Source organism: Osmia lignaria, chromosome 5 (assembly GCF_051020975.1).
Source record: "Osmia lignaria lignaria isolate PbOS001 chromosome 5, iyOsmLign1, whole genome shotgun sequence".
Classification (NCBI taxonomy): Eukaryota; Metazoa; Arthropoda; class Insecta; order Hymenoptera; family Megachilidae; genus Osmia; species Osmia lignaria.
The window spans coordinates 3,607,483-3,627,891 of NC_135036.1; the positions used below are offsets into that span (position 1 = coordinate 3,607,483).

General features: G+C 38.8%; 2 protein-coding genes and 1 pseudogene across 3 annotated transcripts in view; 2 read left to right on the top strand and 1 right to left on the bottom strand.

Annotated features, from left to right (window-relative positions):
• The window catches only part of LOC117609861 (uncharacterized), a 261,342-nt gene that overhangs the window by 223,601 nt on the left and 17,332 nt on the right, over positions 1 to 20,409 (bottom strand). For both annotated transcript variants that reach the window (XM_076688290.1, XM_034336604.2), the window contains exon 2: positions 12,188 to 12,318. In XM_076688290.1, coding sequence (XP_076544405.1) covers positions 12,188 to 12,195 — 8 coding nt within the window. In that variant the 5' untranslated portion in view covers positions 12,196 to 12,318. The remainder of the gene's footprint in view (positions 1 to 12,187; positions 12,319 to 20,409) is intronic.
• Positions 8,232 to 10,074, top strand: LOC143305332 (uncharacterized). The gene is made up of 3 exons (XM_076688398.1): positions 8,232 to 9,652; positions 9,702 to 9,893; positions 9,946 to 10,074. Exons 1-3 carry the CDS (start codon positions 8,303 to 8,305, stop codon positions 10,072 to 10,074), a joined length of 1,671 nt encoding a protein of 556 aa, XP_076544513.1. The 5' UTR covers positions 8,232 to 8,302.
• Positions 13,554 to 14,324, top strand: LOC143305341 (uncharacterized; annotated as a pseudogene).

The following is a 20,409-nucleotide window of genomic DNA, read 5'->3' on the forward strand; positions in this document are numbered from 1 at the left end:
GCATTGCAAGCGTCTTGCGCTAGATGACACTGCTTTATCTCTAGCATCAACTGTGGTAGATGACCCGGAAAGTATCATAGGATTCATCAGGTGTTTCAAGACTGTTGTTAGGCGGGTCCGTCCTGAAATCGATGTCATGGAAGGTCTGCATGCTTTATATACAGACATGAATAAGAATTTCAAGAGTTTATTGGATGAGTACGCTCAGCAACGTGATCACACGCTGAAGATAAATGATCAAATGAGGACGACATCAGAACGCCTGTCGGGACTGACGGAGACAGTCGAGACGTTTGCTTTGAAGGCTGCGAAACTCGATCTATTACCACCTCCCAAGACCCTACAGGACTCAGAGATATCGATGCCTGTCACATTCCCCATGGAACCAGGGCAAAAAATTAATTACGTGAGTCTCGATAAAGAAGGGGAGTACAAAGGTTACTATGTCCTGAAAGTGGCTGAGGGGAAAATTCAAACGGTAGTCCCTCCATCTAATCACCCTGAGCTTGCTGGACTTGAGACTTTCAAGCCTGCCCTCCAACATATTTTTGTTAATTTGGACCAGTCTCAAATTCTCAACCGATTAGCGGGGAATCTAACATATCGAAGACTTTTTACCATACCAGCTGGAAATGAAAGAATGGCTCTACTTCAGGCTCTAGCTAAAGGAGTCCAGAAGAAAGAATTCCAATGGATGTATTCTCCCCCTCGTGTTTAAGTCTACTGTTACGTGTAAGACAACGCCTCAGGGACACTTGAAAGAGTTATGTTTACATTTCGTTCGTTCCTTTATTTTTATAGCATAGATTATAGTACACAATCTCTTATCCTAAAGATTTAGAAAAAAAAAAAAAAGGACCACAAAGGTGCCGCTTGGGGTTCACCTCAACGGTGCCATGTGCCAACCCCTCCTCCTCGTGGTGTGGTCCGGGCACCGGATTTTCCGGTGGCGGACGGGGCTCTGGCTTAGCGGGGGAAACCCCGCTGTGGCCCGTCGGGTTGCCACCCCGTCGGGCCTCATACTGCTGGCGCGTCTACAAATAATAGGTATTATCTCCGGCGGGGGCCTCGGCCCGCCGGTCCAGCAGAACCTTCGCTGTCGGAGCGGAGCCTTTCCCCTCCCGATCCCCATAGTAGTTTGGCTATCCCTGAAGCGATCCCCATGTCATACCCATGTCCAAATTGTGATCGAGCGTTTGCGAGCAAAATCGGTTTGGGTGTCCATCGAAAATCTGCACATCCGGCAATCGTCAACGAGGAGATAGACGTGCACAGGGTGAAGCGTCAATGGAGCGCCGAAGAACTGCGCCTCATGGCGAGGGAGGAGGCCATGGCGGTCCGACAAGGTATCCGGTTTATCAACCAACATCTGATAACCGTGGTTCCCGACCGCACCCTTGAAGCTATCAAGGGTGCGCGCCGGGGACAAGTATACCGGAGCCTTGTTGCGGCGGCACTGGAGGACCTTAATGCGTCCTCCGCTAGCTCCAGCAGCAATGCTGAGAGCGCCTCCTCTCCTCTCCGGTCGCCACGAGCGACCTCGACGCCGTGCGCCCCTGTGCGAGCCGAGCCAGCCCCCACTGACGCCTCTCCTTCCAACGCCTCATTCTTGGGCCACCTCGGGCATGATATTGAGGGTGCCATCCGGGGTCTTATCCCGGTGGTCCTTAATATCCGAGGGTGGGACACTGACAACTTGTCCCACATGGCCCAAGACTGTTTGGAAGGTATAGACGTCAGTGCGGGCGTGTCATCTTGGCTTGGCTCTGTCTTCCCTCCTCAAGCCGGAAACCATTTGCGACCGCAAAGGCGGCGCCCTACCTCCCGTCCGGGGAAGAAAGCCCAGCGTCGGCTGGAATATGCACGCATACAGCGGCTATTCCGGTCGAACATGTCATGGGCAGCTCGCGAGATACTGGATGCCACAGGTGGTGTACCTTCGGCGGTCCCCGATGTGAGACGTATGGCCTCGCATTGGGGGCCGTTCGTTGGACAGAAGTCCAAACCGGTACCGCCAGCCCCACCATCAGGGCGTAAGCCCGAGCTGGCACACCTGTGGTACCCTGTATCTTGCGAGGAAGTGGCAGCTACCACCTTGCCACTTCAGTCAGCCCCCGGACCGGACGGTATAAGCGTTCGCCAATGGAGGGCCGTCCCACCATCTGTAAGGGCCCTCCTTTTTAACATCGTCCTCGCTACAGGCGGATTCCCACCGGCGTTACTAGCGAGTAGGACCGTTTTCGTTCCGAAAAGTAAAAATATAAAACTGCTTATTCAATACTCCAGCACAGATCTAATGAAACATTGCAATTGTCACCATTAAAAGCCTTGCCAATGTTTGTTGAAGCTGGTCTATCAAAACACCAATATTTAATCATCAGACAATCAAATCAATTATTCTATCCATCGTACAACAAATTACTAAACGAAAAAATGAATTGCTACCCAAAAAAAGAGTTTTGCAGTAATTTTAGAAACAATTTCAAATGGTCATAAAATAAACTGTAGGAGAGAAAAAGGCGTTTCATCTCGGGATCGTCTGTTAGACTCGTCAGTAGGGCTGACAACAGACGATCCCTGCCCCAGACACTTATCGTACCGATATTCGGAACTTATATATGTATATCAGAACGGCATGCCGGGCGAGCGCTTGCGAGAGGCTCCGTTCAATTTCGCCGCCATCTAGCGCTCCCCAACTCGAACTCAAGGCGTCCGGGGAGACGAAACTCTCTCTCCTCCACTAAACGCCTACAAAACACTACAAAATTCGATAAATACACCCTAGACACTGCAAAATTATATGTAAATTTATATTCTTGATATCCGATGACGCCAACCATGCACAAGGTACTTCTTCACGGTTCAGTTACAATCGAACACGCTTTACTCCCAATTCGCCAGTTATCGGAGGAAGCAGCTGAAGCTCGCAACAAACATTTTAGATTATACTGGCCAATCGAGCGCGCCTTTAGCGCAGGCCGAACCACGAGAGCGTTGGCTGTCAGCCGTGCTCGGTCGTGATCGTGAACAAACGCATTCATTATTCATGAATAACGAATGATTCCACATTGTTCTTAATTTAAGACGATGTAACATTTATCGCACGCTTCACTTGATACCCACGCTGTGCCAATGCATTTGTTCACGACCACGACCGAGCGAAAATGTTGTTCAGAATCACCTCAGCAACCCCCCGTTTCCAGGAGTTCCACAAGTTACGAGACACCCTGTATAGACAAAATTATTCGAGAAAATTTTTCAGAGAATTATGTAACCTGGATGTGATCAATCGATTATTTTTAACATCTGACCCATTATTAACTAGCATAAGAAAGATGCCGAGAAAAAGGACAAAGCCATTTTTGAAGGAGACTATTGAAATGTTCCTTCCAGCAGAAACTCCGCATACTGCAGAAAATTCTTCATCAGATGAAGAACAACTTTCGGACAGAAATTTATAAATATGATCAAGTCTCATTATAATTTAAAAAAATGTACTGTTTAAATATTAAAAATGGTTTTAACATTAAAAGTTTGCACTAGTTTTTATTGGTTACTTCGACAATTTATTGCTTTTTTGTTTCATTTGTTTAACATAATTCTTACTTAAGACATAAAAAAATAATTTTTTTGAAGAAAAACTGTATAAGGCATTATTTGGGAGCATCCTGAATCTGTTAAGCATCATAAATAATTTTGACCAGCCAAATCGGTAAGTTGAACCACTGTGCGTCTTTAACCAAATTGAAACAAAACAATATAAAATAATAGAAGATATTGAAAAAAAATTACAATGAACTAAATAGACTGCTATTAAGTCTAGAAGAATTAAAAAGTACTGCCGAAACACAGGTAAGTCTTCGGTCAACCATGATTAACCAACATTGACTTAATATTTTTATTTTAAAATAATTGCTTTACAAGATTTAGGAGATCTTCGATCAAAATTTATATACTAAATGGAACGAGGCAAAAGATAAATTAATAATGTTATGCCCCAGCGGACGAATCAACATCTAGCAACAAGAAACTGACAGTCTCCAAAATTTATTTATTGGAAACACCTTTCCGTACTATAAAACTGGAAACAAAAAATGGCAGAATGGAGTTCGGCGGGAGCTAACATCACAAGAATATTTTATTAGGAGAGAAAAAACTAAAGCGATAGGAAAAAGAGGCCATTACTGGAGTCTGGTGGACAATTTTAATCCTAGACATATATGATTTCTTTTTATTTATTTTTTATTTTAATTCTAGATGAATGTTATGTTTTTTTATCTATTTTTTATTTTAATTCTGGAAGAATGTGATGTGAACTCGTTCGTTCGCTCGTTCGTTTGTTTATTTGTTTAATCTATTAGTGGGTTATATCCAGTTGTTTCAATTTATTAAACGGTTTGATACATTGTACACGTACAATTTTCGTCTATATCCTGTAGTAATGATTGATCCCGAACATATCCAAAAAACCATAAAATTGCTATTTTTACAATAGCAAACAACGTTTGAATTATTTAAATAATCAATTAATTCCGTCTTCACTAGACTCTCGGCGCATGCGTAAGCACGACGCACAGCGCCGTGACTCGTCAACGGCAGAGGAGGCTAGTCTCCTACAGGTCCTCCAAGTTCCACTCTTGTGAACTTACAAATTTTAACTCGGTGCAGAAAATCCAGGCGGCGCTGATGTCGCTTCTCTACATGCATAGCTTGTATCACTGATTTTAACATACGCAACTAAAGATATCGTGACGTCATGTTCCCGCGAAATTTAACGCCGCGTTTTTCAATTGTTTCAAAATTTAAAGAGACTAAAAAAATATGGCGATTAACCACGATAACGGTCACTAAAGCGACAGCGTGGACAGTGATACCAAGTCATACTGATACGATTTATTATTGTTATTGATACTGTTATTATTATCCTTCACTATTTTTTTTAACGATTTCAACAAATTGTAATTTTTTTAAACGACCAGACACATCATCTAGTAGATTCATTTTGTACAACTCCTCAAGAAATCTCATTTGGTTCATGTTTAAAAAGAACATTCTGTTTTAGAGGGTGTCCGCATACTTGTAGACGGAGATGTATGTATGTTTTGTATTGTATGTATGTAAATTAATGTATAATAATGTAATCTGCAAGCAGAATGTATGATTTATTGTATACTTCTACTTTTTATATTATTTATAATTAGAATTAGAATTATACTTCTTTATATTAGTTATAACTCTATTTTTCATAATATTTTTATATTATATACATAGTAAAAATTTAATATATTTCCATTCCCCTTTATATATTGTTGTAATTTTTTCCCTATCATTATTTTTATTTTTCACCGTTTTGAATAAGACTGAATAAGACCATGCACACGTATATAGGGACCATGTGCTTGTGTGTGTGTACCTCACCGATATCATTTATATGCGTTTGTATCGACACCAGCGCCGCCTGGATTTTCTGCGCCAAACTAATTTTAGTTACAGCATTAAATACGGGAGTTTGGAGGGCCTGGTCTCCTAGTCTGTGGGTCTTGCCACTCAATCTTAGCGCCGATTGATCAATTTTTCAATTTTTAACAACGAAATGTGGCTAAACTACTGATCCCATGGAAAAATGCTGCAGAACTTTTCACTTTGATTTTTCGTGATCTATCCAGCGGTGTAGAGGTCTTCAGGGTATTTTTTAACACCCTGTATAAGAGTTTGCCATTGACCGAAATATCATAGCGACTTACACTCTATTACTTTACAGCTAACCCTAACCCTAACCCAACAAATCCTAACAAAAGACCTCCCACCCACACCACTGTGTTCCTCTCATCAAGGGCTTTCCAAAACTAAGATGATCTGAAATATATAACCTAACAAAATACGATTTTTGTTGTGTTGGTTGGTCGGTTAGATTGGTCATCATATGACAAGGAAAGAAAAAAGTTACAAAAAGTTTTTAAAAAAATGGATTTTACATGCGAAACCCTATAGAAACGGAAGCCGATATCGCTATGGTGTCAATGGCTGTTCGACACTTGACGATGAGGGTTGCTACAGCGAAGATGACTATGTTAGTTACGTCTGTATAGCCAAAAGTCTATGTATTGTACCGAAAGTTATGAATTAATATCTCGGAAACTAATAAGAAGCCGAAGATATCACTTTAAATTTGGGGTCGTCTACCTGCTCCCAACCAACCCTCCAAATTTCATGACATTCGGAATTACAGCCCCATTTACATTTGCCGAAATGATCGTTCAGGCAATAAACGCTGCCACAGACAAAAAGCTGACTGTGTCAGAAATATACGAATTTTTTAATCATTAAAAGTTTGGTGATGTATGAAGTTAATGTATAGTTTATGTATCTAAATAAAAACAGTAAGCAAATACAAGAAATTTTTACATTTGCATTTAAGGGATAAGGTGATATAAAGGATGCAGGCAGAGATGGGCAAAAATGTATTTAGATAAAAAATTTTAAGTTCGAATAAAAGCTCAAAATTGTATTCGAACTTCGTCGAATAAAAGATACTTTATTCTTATCCGTTATTCGAAGTTCGAATAATCACGAAGTATCTTATCCGAAGCGCCACGGATGAACTAATTTATTCGACGAGAATTTATCCGACAGACCAAAGATACTTTTTTTATTCTAAGGTTTTTCACTCTGAACTTCGAATAATTTTTTCATCTTCATCTATGTCTCTATTCGAAGTTCGAATAATCGAAAAGTATCTTATCCAAAGCGCTACGGATAAACCAGTTTATTCGACGGGAAGTTATCCGACGGACCAAAGATACTTTTCTTATTCGAAGGCCTTACCCTCTGAGCTTCGAATAATTTTTTCACTTTTATCTGTATCTTTATTCGAAGCTCGGATAGTTTCGGCAGGTACCTGTTGGATCCTTCAAGGGCCGAGGCGAGCGAAGCAACGCAGCGGTCCCCTCTTACAGAATTCGCTTCGCCACGTGCCACCACTTTTACATTTGATAAAGTTCTTTATTTCCCATCTTATCGATATCAAAGTAACATTAATGGAATTCTAGCATTCTTCCAATGAAAGTGTTAAAATATCGTGAAAATCGGACAACTTTTAACGAACTTGACTTTAAATTCTGGAAAGCAATTTTTCGTGTAATTTCGTTAATTATAGTCCGAATTAAATCGAATTGAGTACTATTTTTATCGGGAAAACACATGGAGTCAATTGATGATACTTTCGCAAAGATCCGATGATCTATCGTGATCCATTTCTTAATGACTTGTGCCATCCTTGTCGTTTATGGCCCCATTAATGTCGGGTTTCGAGCGCTCGGTCGCAAAGGGTCCCAGGTCCTGTAGTACATTGACTTTGGTAGTAGAGTATTAAGTTTTCGAGCGCTAATTCCCTTATTGCATCCGACCTTATACTCAGGTGATCATAAACGCTCATCAGGAGCGTCGCCTTCCTCACAAATGGTACACAGATGTGGACCTTACACTCAGGTGATCATAAACGCTCTTCAGGAGCGTCGCCTTCCTCACAAATGGTACACAGATGTGGACACTTGGGAACGTGCGGAAAACTCCGGAATTGCTTTTTAGCATTTTTAGCAACCTTTGAAGCATTATCTTGACAGAGTAGGGATAAATGTGGGAGAAATGCAGTTACAAGAATCCTAGAATCAGTCTTAGGACAGCGACAGCAATCGTCACCAGAGCATCGTTCGAGCACTTCAAAGAGTTGTAGACACAGTTTATAAAAATAACATCTTTACTTTATCTTTAAAGTAACATAGTTACTTTAGTTTACTTTAGTGTAACATAGATACTTTAGTTTACTTTAGTGTAATACAGTTACTTTAGTTTACTTTAGTGTAACATAGTTAGTGTAGTGTAGTATAGTCTAGCGTAATATAAACATTTTACAATGAGTGACACTGAGTGCCAAACGCAGGACAGCTATATTGCTGGTGTATCTCAGGAGTCGACATCGACTTCAGATGAAAATTCTCTTCTGGAAGTAAAAATACCAAATATTTTGAAGGGAAAATATTTTTCATTCCTACCCGAGAAATCTACTGATGACTGTGCTGTTGCCTTGTGCAAATTTTGCCTACCGGGAGGCAAAGAAATCAAGGGACATATAAATTCAACCTCTAATTTTCGCTCACACTTAAAGCGGAAACATACTACACAGTTTGAGGAATATTGTTCAGAATCGGCGAAGAAGAAACGAATATGTGGAAGTAGTGTAATTCTGAAGAACCGAAATCAAAATCAATTTGAAGTCGATGTCGCGAGATACGTAATCAATTCAATGATACCGCTGAAATCGGTAGAGGATCCGTACTTTCGCCGAATATTTGACAATTTAGGAGTAGCAACAAAAATAAGTCGACGCGGACTGGGGAGAACAATTTCCAAAATGTACATGGACAATATGTGTGATGTAAAAGAAGAGTTGAAGACCGTTGAATTTGTCTGTACGACTGCAGATATTTGGTCAGGAAGACGACGGAGCTTCTTTGGTGTTACAGCCCATTGGATCACACCAAATTTAAAAAGAAAATCAGCAGCTTTAGCTTGTCGCCGCTTTCCTGGTATGCATGCTTTCGATAAAATAACCGAACTTTTACACAACATACATGCAGAATTCGGATTAAACGGTGAAAAAATTGTTGCGACTATTACTGATAATGCCAGCAATTTCGCAAAGGCATTTAAGATATTCGGTGTGAAGGAAACGTCGATCGAACCTGAAGCTGAAGAGGATTATACAAGTGCTTCCTCCTCTGATTCTTCCACTGAAGAAGACAACGAAGAAGAAGAAAGTGCGATAGATAAATGTGGTGTTATCGACTTATTACCACGTCATATTCGATGCTCGGCACACACATTGAATTTGTGTGCTACGACGGACATGATGCAAGCCATTAAGAAAAATGAAGGTTTGTCCATCATTCATAATGATTTGTTGCACAAATGCAACATATTTTGGAAGGCAGCGATGAGGCCGAAATCCACTGAAGTAATACAGCAGACAATTGGTCATTCATTAAAACGACCCGGCGAAACACGCTGGAATTCTTTGTACGATTCCCTGAAGCAGATTGTACAAATCAAGAACAAAGTGAATGATCTGGGAAAAGCTTTAGGATTTAAAAACAGTTTAAAGGAAAACGATTTCATTTATTTGGAAGAACATTTAGAGTGTACCGCGCCGATTGCAGAAGCAATCGACATTTTACAAGCCGATAATATTTTCTATGGAACACTATTACCGTGCTTACTATCCTTAGACAGAAAATTATCAAAATTGGCAAAAGCACAGTGGAAATTTTGCGGACCAATAAGCATATGTCTCCGTGACAGTTTTCAAAAGAGGTTCATTGCTTACCTGAAATTTTTGAAGCCGGAGGCAGATTATGCTGCCCTGACAGCACTAACGCATCCCCAATTTAAAAATAAGTGGCTGAAATGCATTCCGGAGTATCATCGAAACAGACTACTGGATCTCTTCAAAAATGCTATAGCCACAGAACTTCAATGCAATGAGGAATATATAAGTACGCCACAACCATCGTCTACTCAGGACAATTTTTTTGATTTTGAAGATGATACTACGCAAAACGTAGCTACAGAATATTCTGCCAAAGCAGAACTTGAAGTGAGTAGTACTTTCAATCATTTTTTTATCATTTATCATTTACTTACAGGTATTACACTTTTTTCAAGAAAGAAGTATAGAATACTCTATCCTGGATAAATATGCTGCAATAAAAAAGATATTTTTGAAATTTAATACTCCACTACCATCGTCGGCTCCTGTAGAGAGATTATTCTCATACGCCACAATTACAAATTCTCCGAAGTCCAACAGACTATCAGATAGTATGTTCCAACGGAGAGTAATTTTAAAAGCCAATTTAAAAAATTTTAAACTAGATTGATGCTCTGCAGCCAAAGTCAATGGGACACCCTTTACAGGACCTGGGACCCTTTGCGACCGAGCGCTCGACACCCGACATTATTGGGGTCATAAAGGACAAGGATGGCACAAGTCATTCAAAAATGGATCATGATAGATAATTATAATTAATGTAGTTGAACTCTTTTTTCCGTCTGTAACATAAATTGAGCTTTTAAATAAAAGACGTCTTCCAGTTTGTAATCAGAGTTAATTTATTTGTGAGCACAGTCGTAATATGCTATATTCGTTATTTTCCTATTCCCTACTTTTATGCCTCCCCATCCAGCTTTGTTTAATTCAGTTTCCAGATCTGCCAGGAATATTGTGAATAGTGTGGGACTTAGGATACAAACAAGAATGTACGTATTTGTAGTCATTTAAAACCATAAATCAGTTGTAGACCTCAGAACTAGGCAGACCTGCATCCTTGTCTTTCGACGGACCTCTCTGACTAACGTTGTTCGGGTTGTACGGTATTTTTGGGACACTGTATATTTATCACTATTACGATTAATGATCTTCTGAAATGTTTTTAACTCTTTCATTACTTACTTTTCAAGAAATATAAATTAAAAGCATCATAATATTATTTTAATTACAAAATATTACATACTTTTAAAACACTCATTATTTGATCATTTTTTGTATATACGATTGGAAAATTTAATTCATATTTATAATTTTAGTAATAATTTTTTACAAATAAATATTTTATAAAAAACGTGGAAAATGTGGGTACACGAAAAATTGCTTTCCAGAATTTAAAGTCAAGTTCGTTAAAAGTTGTCCGATTTTCACGATATTTTAACACTTTCATTGGAAGAATGCTAGAATTCCATTAATGTTACTTTGATATCGATAAGATGGGAAATAAAGAACTTTATCAAATGTAAAAGTGGTGGCACGTGGCGAAGCGAATTCTGTAAGAGGGGACCGCTGCGTTGCTTCGCTCGCCTCGGCCCTTGAAGGACCCAACAGGTACCTGCCGAAACTATCCGAGCTTCGAATAAAGATACAGATAAAAGTGAAAAAATTATTCGAAGCTCAGAGGGTAAGGCCTTCGAATAAGAAAAGTATCTTTGGTCCGTCGGATAACTTTCCGTCGAATAAACTGGTTTATCCGTAGCGCTTTGGATAAGATACTTTTCGGTTATTCGAACTTCGAATAGAGACATAGATGAAGATGAAAAAATTATTCGAAGTTCAGAGTGAAAAACCTTCGAATAAAAAAGGTATCTTTGGTCTGTCGGATAAATTCTCGTCGAATAAATTAGTTTATCCGTGGCGCTTCGGATAAGATACTTCGTGATTATTCGAACTTCGAATAACGGATAAGAATAAAGTATCTTTTATTCGATTTGCCATTTAAATAATTTTTTATCTAGATAATGCCCATCTCTGGATGCAGGGATGTAGGAGGTGCACGGTTGTAAGAGATACTGTAATAGTGACTACAGATTTAACAAAATCTTTTACATTAGGTATTAGTTTAAGACATGGTCAAGTTTTGTTTTTTTAATTGAACCGTATATTTTTTTTGGCAAGTGGCACGACAAGAGTATTCGAAATCAGCAAAACGCGACACGAATATTTAAATCGGCGAAACAAGGCAAAAGAAAATTTTATGGCACAGATCATTAAACTCAATGACCATGCAACAGGTTCAAAATGATTTTCAAAATCAAACGTTCGATCGAAAACGGCTTTCGGGTCGGTTGAGAGGCACTGATAGTTTTTATATCGGTACGTTAATCACAACACCGTGTTTGATCGGCAACGGCAAAAAAAACGGCAACAAGGGTATCAGTAACGGTAACAAGCACCTTCTGCGTAGTTTCGACAATTTCAAATTCGTAACGGTGTTTCGAGAAATTCCGATCGCGAGAGCTTATGGAACGTTGGACTTTCCTGGTCCCACGTTGGGCGCCAAATTTGTGACCCTTTTCGGGGTTTCACTCTATACAAAATTTCTACAATAAAGATCGTAGCCGGCCGTCACAGATTACGCGGGGGAGTTCGCAAGGGTTGTGAAGAATATGGGATGGGAATCTCAGGGTAGAGGGTTCGAGGAGGTTCTTCGCGTTATGTGATCGAGTATCCAAAAGGAATAGGGAATATCTTTAGGAGCTGGAGAAGGTGGAGAGACGATATCTCGGGGTACAAAGAATCGGGCGCGGAAAGTGGCCGTTATCGAACCCAAATTTTACAATTTTAGTAATAATAGGGACTTACCGATACATTGACCGCACATGCGCACTCGTACTCTCGCACTAACTCGCTACTATCGCTTCTAATACCAAAATCTGATTTCTCGCTCCTCGCTGTCGCGGCGAGGCCGTCGCGCAGTGGCTATTTTCATAGATCTAGGTGGACAAAATGAAAATATTAATGTTATGGAAACGGCTCCAAATCCTATAAGGGTCTAGCCGTATAAGCATAGTGAATCGGCCCCAGTAACAATTTCGGTTGATATTTATATCACATAATGCTTTTTGCCTAAACAACAATTGTGTGCAATTTCAACCCCCTACCCCCTCTGATAAGGGAGATATGAGGGTAAAACCCAAAACCTTTACCATTTTTTTTTCTCGGAAACTATTTAAGATATTTGATCACATTAAAGTGCAAATAGTAGGTATTCATTAGCTGTATATCATATTTTTTTTCAAAATTTTTATTCGATGATTAAGGGTTGAAAATTAATAAATAAATCTTTGAAAATGATTTTTATAAACAATCCCTTGGATGACACCCATCGAAAAAATTAAGAATAATCCTTTACTATTTAACTATTATCTGTAAAAATTTCAAGAGTGTCGGATTGGTACATCATAGTTAAAAAAAAATAAAACCAATGCAACGCCCTTTCATAAGGCAAAGCCGGCCTGAACGTTAGAGGCGCTCAACCTAACCGACCTACAGGGGAATACGTAGCGCCGACCCGCCACGTTTCTCGTACCAGAAACAGCTCTCAGAAAAGTATGAGCTCTTCTTTCCCTAAACTGTGTGTTAGTTAACAGTCATTTATTTAAATAATATATTAACAATTCAAATTTTTGAATTTGACTTGCGATATATAATCATTTCATATATATTGTAAAATGCTTAACTTCGTTTGGTTGCTAGGTAAAATAACAATACATAACACTGTATTCATTCATATTATACGGACAGTTTTCTATGCCGATAGGTTATTAAGGCGAAAGCTATTATACATTTATTAAATATTAAACATCTTTTGTGTTCTGTAATAACTTTTACTATGATTGATAGAAACGGTAGTATCTAGTTTGTTGTTAAAAAGTAAATACTGTAAGTCATGTGAATTCTGGTCATCAAAAGAAGGAACAGCTGAGTATGATGAATGGGCTGCAGGTCACAAAAATGAATGCAGTTCAAATCATGACGGCTCAGCCGGAAAAATGGAAGTGGACTCAATTATTGAAATGTTTTCTCGTTCGGAATCATTGCACGATGTTAGATATGGTAATTATATTGGCAATAGAAACAGTAAAACCTTCAAAGGAATTATAGATTCTCAGCCATATCCTGATTTTACTGTTAACAAAAAGAGTGTATTGATCATGTTCAAAGACGCATGGGAACGCGACTTCGAAATCTTAAAAAATCTACCAAAGGTTTAACTGGCAGAGGAAAGTTAACTGGCAAGTAAATCGACGAATTGTTAATTTATTATTGCCTTGTGATTCGCAGAAATTCAAGTTCCATTAAAAATATGGAAAAAGAAATTTATGCGACTTTGTACCATAAAATATCGACAGATGAAAATCCTCGACATGATGATTGTCCAGTTGGCGAGGATTCGTGGTGCAGTTGGCAGAAGGCAAAAGCGCGTGATGAATATAATTACAAACACAAACCTGCAATAGATATAAAAATTTATGATGCAATTCTGCCAATATATAAAGAATTAAGCCGAGAGGATTTATTAAACCGTTGTTTAGGAGGTTTTACACAAAATGCAAATGAGAGCTTTAATTCCACGGTATGGGCGCTCGCTCCAAAAGCGACGTCTAGTGGAAAAACAGTATTGGAAATTACAGCCCACATCGCCACATGTATCTTCAATGATGGCATGACACAAATATTAAAGATAATGGAAGATCTGGAGATTCCGGTTGGCTCAGAAAGTCACAATTTTGCACGGAAAAAGGGCGAGAAGCGCGTAAAATTGGCTGAACGCTCTCTGGCCGCTGGGACCAAAAATGCTCGAAAACAAACAAAATCAATCAGAAAGGCAGCAGCTATGGATACCATTAAGGGGCTATACCAGTGTAACACCTTTGAAAAATCGATTTGTTTTTTTGCATTTTGTGAAAGTCTATACTCTCTAGAATATCATATCTAGAATATTAAAATTTTAAGGTCGAATCTCAAATAGTTTAGGAATGGCAACGTTCTAAAGAGTAACTGCTGGCATGTCAGAAACGCGCTTACCGCCGATGGATCGCGTTTTTCTCAAAACAGTATTTCTCAAATTTGCTGCAGCTCTAACTCGAATACAAATTATTGCATCGACTCGAAACTTTTTCAGCGCCTTCAGTACATGTTTTGCCATGCCATGAACTAGGATTTTTTTGATTGGATGAAAAATGCCAATTTGGCATTAAAAAACTACGATTTTTTTAGGCTAAATTCCAAACTTTTCTTCAAAACTTCGCCATTTCGTCAGATTTTTATATTTTTCAAAAATCCTAGTTCATGGTACGGAGAATACCTTCTAGTTTAACAGCGTCTTTGTCATTTTTCATTTTAAATACACAGACGGCGGCAATCACTGCAGCAGTGGAGCAACTTTTTTTTTTGGAGCCCTGGAAGATAGCGCATAAGTCGCTTGTTATTTATTATTTTTGTACCAAAAAATTATTATAGATATACGACTTATAACTAAATACATCCCTAAAGTTTAAAAACATTTGATGTAATATTTCTTAAAAAAAAAATTCTCGATAATCACCTACTTTTAGAGCGGTCACACTGGTATAGCCCCTTAATACAGAAGGATTCCTTTATGGACCTGGAATCGCAGATTAGAGGTAACTTTCATTTCAATCGTTTCTATTCACGAATAAACAGTACCGAAAACTTTAAAAGCGTTTTACTCGAAACAGTACTTTCAAAATCGGTGGGCACTCTAGCTCCGCCAATTTTCAATCAATCTCCTTGAATCTTTTTGTAATTTAATCGTCACATATTTTTTTAGTGAAATACGTAGGATTTTTTCGAAATATTGATATTTTGATTTTCTGTACAACTTCAAAGCACGAAATTTTTGGCCATTTTATTAAAAATGCATATTTTTATAACGGCTATGTATTTTACTAGCGTTTGGATTAAGAAATCTAAATCCCTTTGTTTCATTGTTCTAGGTCATATCTAGGTTGAGTTATCGTGCCCACCATTTGACACTCTTTTTTCGAAGCGCTCCCGATCATCAGCTGTCAAGCCACCATTTTTGCACATATCAATAAAACAAAAAAACTATATACTTCAATACATGTATAATAAATCAATCTAATTGGATTTTCATAAACACTTTCCATTTCTTAAAAAAAAATTCCCAAAAAAGTCTTAAATTTGAAGCGGTCAAAGTGGTGTTACCCCTTAACTCCTTCTAGTACAAGATATAGTCGTCCCATAAAATTAATAATGAAATCCGAAACTCCAGAACTAATTAAAACCGAAATTTCCGATATGAATAATCAAATAGAAAACCTAACACCTATTAAGTTATTACTGACTGATAAAATAATAGACATTAAACCAAAATTAGTTTTAACTATGGTGGATGGTAAAATTTGCAATTCAGTGTTGCAATTCAGTGTGACACGGTAAGTAGATCAGTTCCCTGACGATAGCGGTGTCGAATAGATCAAATAACAAAAAGCTAAATCGGTGATACTACATATTAACGCTCCGAAACCATTTCTTTATTCCCGCTCTATACAGCCTCCTACAGTATATATAAATAATAGGCTGTGGCGACCGGCGCACCACATACGCCGCTGTCTTTTTTGTTTTCTTTTCCTCTCTTCGTGCACGTCGGGTCTGGTCAAGTACGCATTTGGCAACCAGACCCGAGCGAGTCAAAATTTCTATTATCTCCTTTCATGTTTGTTTCAGGGCCTCGGCCGGGCCTGGGTAGTGTCAACTCTCAGGTTCGGGCGAGCCGTTTCACCGCGACATATTTACGATTTCTTTCCGCTGCCCTTATCAACACTTTACTATAATATTTAGACCTTTTCTTTCTTTCTCTATTTTTTCTCTTTCTCCATCCTCTCTTTCTCTTCCTTCTCTGAATGCTTTTTAACGGAGAGGATGGCCGAGCACCGAGAGAGTTTTGGTAAAACGTCGAGAGAGTCAGCATCGAAATAAAGCAAAAGTGCAGAACGGAGTTGATGGAGTTAATTTTCTACACCACCTTTTCCCACAAGGCAATTTTATACTCAAGAAGAGCTCATAAACGCTATTGAAAAGGAATGGAACGGCATACCGCTTAATTATATAAAAAATTTGTATAAATCTTTACCCAATCGCATATTCCAAATTATAAATGATAATGGTGGATATACAAAATATTAATAAAATATAATTTGTGCCAAAACATCGTATGATTTTATGTTTTAATTACAGTGCGTTTATTCAAATGTCGCAAGAGTATTCTTACTTTTTCCTAAGATAGCGAATATTTTTATACTAAATAAATAACTGCTCAAAGGAAATGTGTAAATTCAACCTATCATCCTGGAACAATAAAATATATTAATTTGAACATCATTAAACGAAAATATAGCGAAAATATCGTTGCGTTTAATCAAGTGTCGCGGACTGTATGTTTTGGGTGGGTGTCAAGTTTACTGTGGTGACAGATTGTGCTGCCATCCGAGCTACGGCACTAAAGAAAGATCTACATGCGAGGGTAGCTCGCTGGTAGATTTATTTACAAGACTTTGACTTCGATGTGTTTTATCGACCGGATACTCAAGCCTCGCATGTAGACTATTTACATAAGTCGAAATCCAATTCAATGTTTTGCTATCGACATCACAGCCCACGAATGGATTAAAGTTGCCCAATTACAGGACAACGAGATCAAAATAATCAGGGACATATTGGCTTCGGGGGATGTTCAATCTGATGTGGAGGAGTATTTTGATCTATATGACCTCAAAGGGGGGTAATTTTCCGTAGAACAGAAAAAGGGAATGGGTGGCTTGTTCCACGGGCAGCCCCATGGAACGTGGTCAGGATGTGCCATGATGATCAAGGTTATTTTGCTTTAGATAAGACGTTAGAAAAAGTTAAAGAGAGTTATTGGTTTAAGGGAATGCGGAAGTTCGTTGCCAAATATGTGAACACTTGCCTAAATTGTTTATACTATAAATCAACATCGGGTAAGAAGCCGGGGTTTTTACATCCTATTGAGAAAGTTGCCATCCCATTCCACACGTTACATTTAAGTCCACATTGGACCGTTCAAACGCAGCGTTTGGAAAAACACTCAGATTTTAACAATCGTAGATGGATTCACCAAATTTTGTCATTACTTATTGATGGATTCACCAGAATGTCTCTGTTACTGCGTAACAAAGGCCAAAAACGAAAATTCACATAAGTTGCTAGGGTCTATCTATATGGTAGACTACAAAAAGGAGGAACCCAAATTAATAAACGCCGCTAAACGACAAGGCCCAAAAAGCAGGTAACCGGGCCGCACGGTGCAGGAATAATTAGTTCGTGGCCATAACAATGGACAAAGGCAAGGGCTATTTGCACAGAAAATTTGGACTTTCCAAATTATTTTATTACCACCACCAGCGTCAGGAAAAAACTACCTGGTGCCTAACGGTACTCCACGTGTCGCTGAAGTTCAAGTTGGAAAAATCAACCAATAGAATCGGTACAAATACACACCCCCTCTCCCAAACAACCAGCCAATCAGCACTGTCCGAAGAGAAATTAAAACCTATATAAGCAATGTAAAACAAACACCACGAACACAACTCAAAAGATTATCGCAGCAAGTGAACTCGCTGTCACAAATTCATCTGGTAAAATATATAATTAAACGTATATAAGTATACTTCGACGAGTCTGTGAAGTTAGCACCTCATTTTCAAAAAACAAAACTTTTAGCAACAGTTCTATTTGCACCCGCAATAGTTCTACAGTTCCTGATAGATTTCAGAAATAGTTCCGGTGAAAAACCTAAAAAAATAACATTTTGAAAATATGAGGTGCCATCTTCGCGTGGCACCGCATCATGAGAAAAATGTTACTTAAATCATCGTATTTTATAGTTTTCAAATAGTTCTACAGTTCCTGATAGGTTTCAGCAATAGTTCCGACAGCGAAATATTAAAAAAACAATGTCTAATCTCGCAACTGGCACCTCAAATTTGTTATATTAATTTGAGTTGTCTCCAAAAGATAGACTATCTTAAAGACATCGAAGACCGTTTCTGCGTTCGACTAGAGTATTTCCTGAATGCATATGCATATCGAAACACATTCGGCCGATATAGGAAAAAAAAGGAAATTTTGAAAGAAAAAACCCTTAAGGGGTAACTTTGGCATTGTTGAAGATTTCTCAAATCTCCTTGTTGGTGCTGTTTTCTAATTGTTTAAGCATTAACGCATATATTTGTTCTAAATATTAAGTACCTTTAAATATTTTCTAATGACTACCTGTTCAAGATTGTCGATAATGAATGATCAAGGTTGTCGATAATATCGACCACTATATATCTGAGAAAACTTGTTCACTTATCATCAGTATTATGTGAGCGTACTGAAGCGTTTGAGAGAGAATGTTCGTCGCAAAAGGCCGGAATTGTGGAGAAACAACTCGTGGTTTCTTCACCACGACAATGCACCGGCTCACACATCCCATCTTGTACGCGACTATTTGACTAAAAACAACATTAATATCATTCCGCAAGCTCCGTATTCACCTGACATGGCTCCGTGTGACTATTTCCTATTCCCACGACTCAAGTTACCACTTCGCGGAAAGCGTTTTCAGACGGTTGAGACGATAAAGGAGAATCCGCAGAGGGAACTGAAGACGATTTCAAAATCGGCCTATGAAAAGTGTTTCGAGGATTGGAAGAAGCGTTGGAATATGTGTATTGCTTGCGATAAAGATTACTTTGAAGGGAATAAAATAAATATCGATGAATAATTGTACCGTTTTCGTTTTATTGACAAATTCCCGGTACTTTTTGAACATAAGGTACATGCGACATCCTATAGAAGCGGAAGCCGATATCGCTATGGTGTCGCTATGGTTCGACACTTGACGATGACGGTTGCTACAGCGAAGATGGCTGTGTTAGTTACGTCTGTATAGCCAAAAGTCTATGTATTGTACCGAAAGTTTTTAATTAATATCTGGGAAACTAATAAGAATCTAAAGATACCACTTTATATATGGGGTCGTCTACCTGCTCCCAACCAACCCTCCAAATTTCATGTCGATCCACAACCGGGGACATTCGGAACTACAGCCGAAATTTGTTTAATTGCACTCGACGAGCAGTTCATAGACGAAGGGCCAATCGGCGGCGAAGGAAAAGTCATCGAGTTGGAAAAAGAAAATATAATAGAGGACGTCCCAAAGAAGGGAACTGGATTTTAGGGATGAAAGAGAAGGATGGAACTGGGTATAGATTGGTTTGTCCCGATAACAAACGAGATTCAGAAACCCTCACCAGTCTGATTACGAAGCACGTGGCACCGGGTACAGAAATATGGACAGACTGTTGAAGAGGGTATAGTGATATTGAAAATATACCTGGGATGAATTATAAACACAAAACAGTCAACCATAGTCAAATGGGTACCGGCCGATTCTTAAACGAGGAAACGGGTGCAAATACGCAGAAGATTGAAGGGTCTTGGAAACATTTGAATGTATATGTATGTGGTACAGAATTGTGCAGATGAAAGGACTTGATCCATTTGAACAATTATTACAGGATATTAAAAATGTATATCCAATATTCAATAATAATAACTCTGATAGTGAATAATAGTGTAATAGTAATAACTGTGATCTAGTAACAATAACTGTGGGATAGATAATAAAAAAAAACCTCTGTGATAGTTATGTTACGCCCCGGCGGAAAATTAAAATTCGTCCGCCTTGCGTCCCTTATCAAGCCCTTTGGAGTTCCGAGAATTTCTCGATGTGAGGGGCGTGGGGAGGATGTCTTTCTTTTCCGCCAACCTTCTCCATTCCTCCTCGACCTTGTGCACTCTCATCAAGCCTTCGGGTTACGAGAGTCACCTCTATGTGAGGATGTACAAGGGAGAGTTTGAGTTTATAACTATTCTATTTTCAATTTCTTCTATAACTTTCCTTTCTTTAACTGCTCTCTCCTGGCCTCGTATATCTTGCCAAGCGTCCACGGGTTCCGAGAATTTACGTC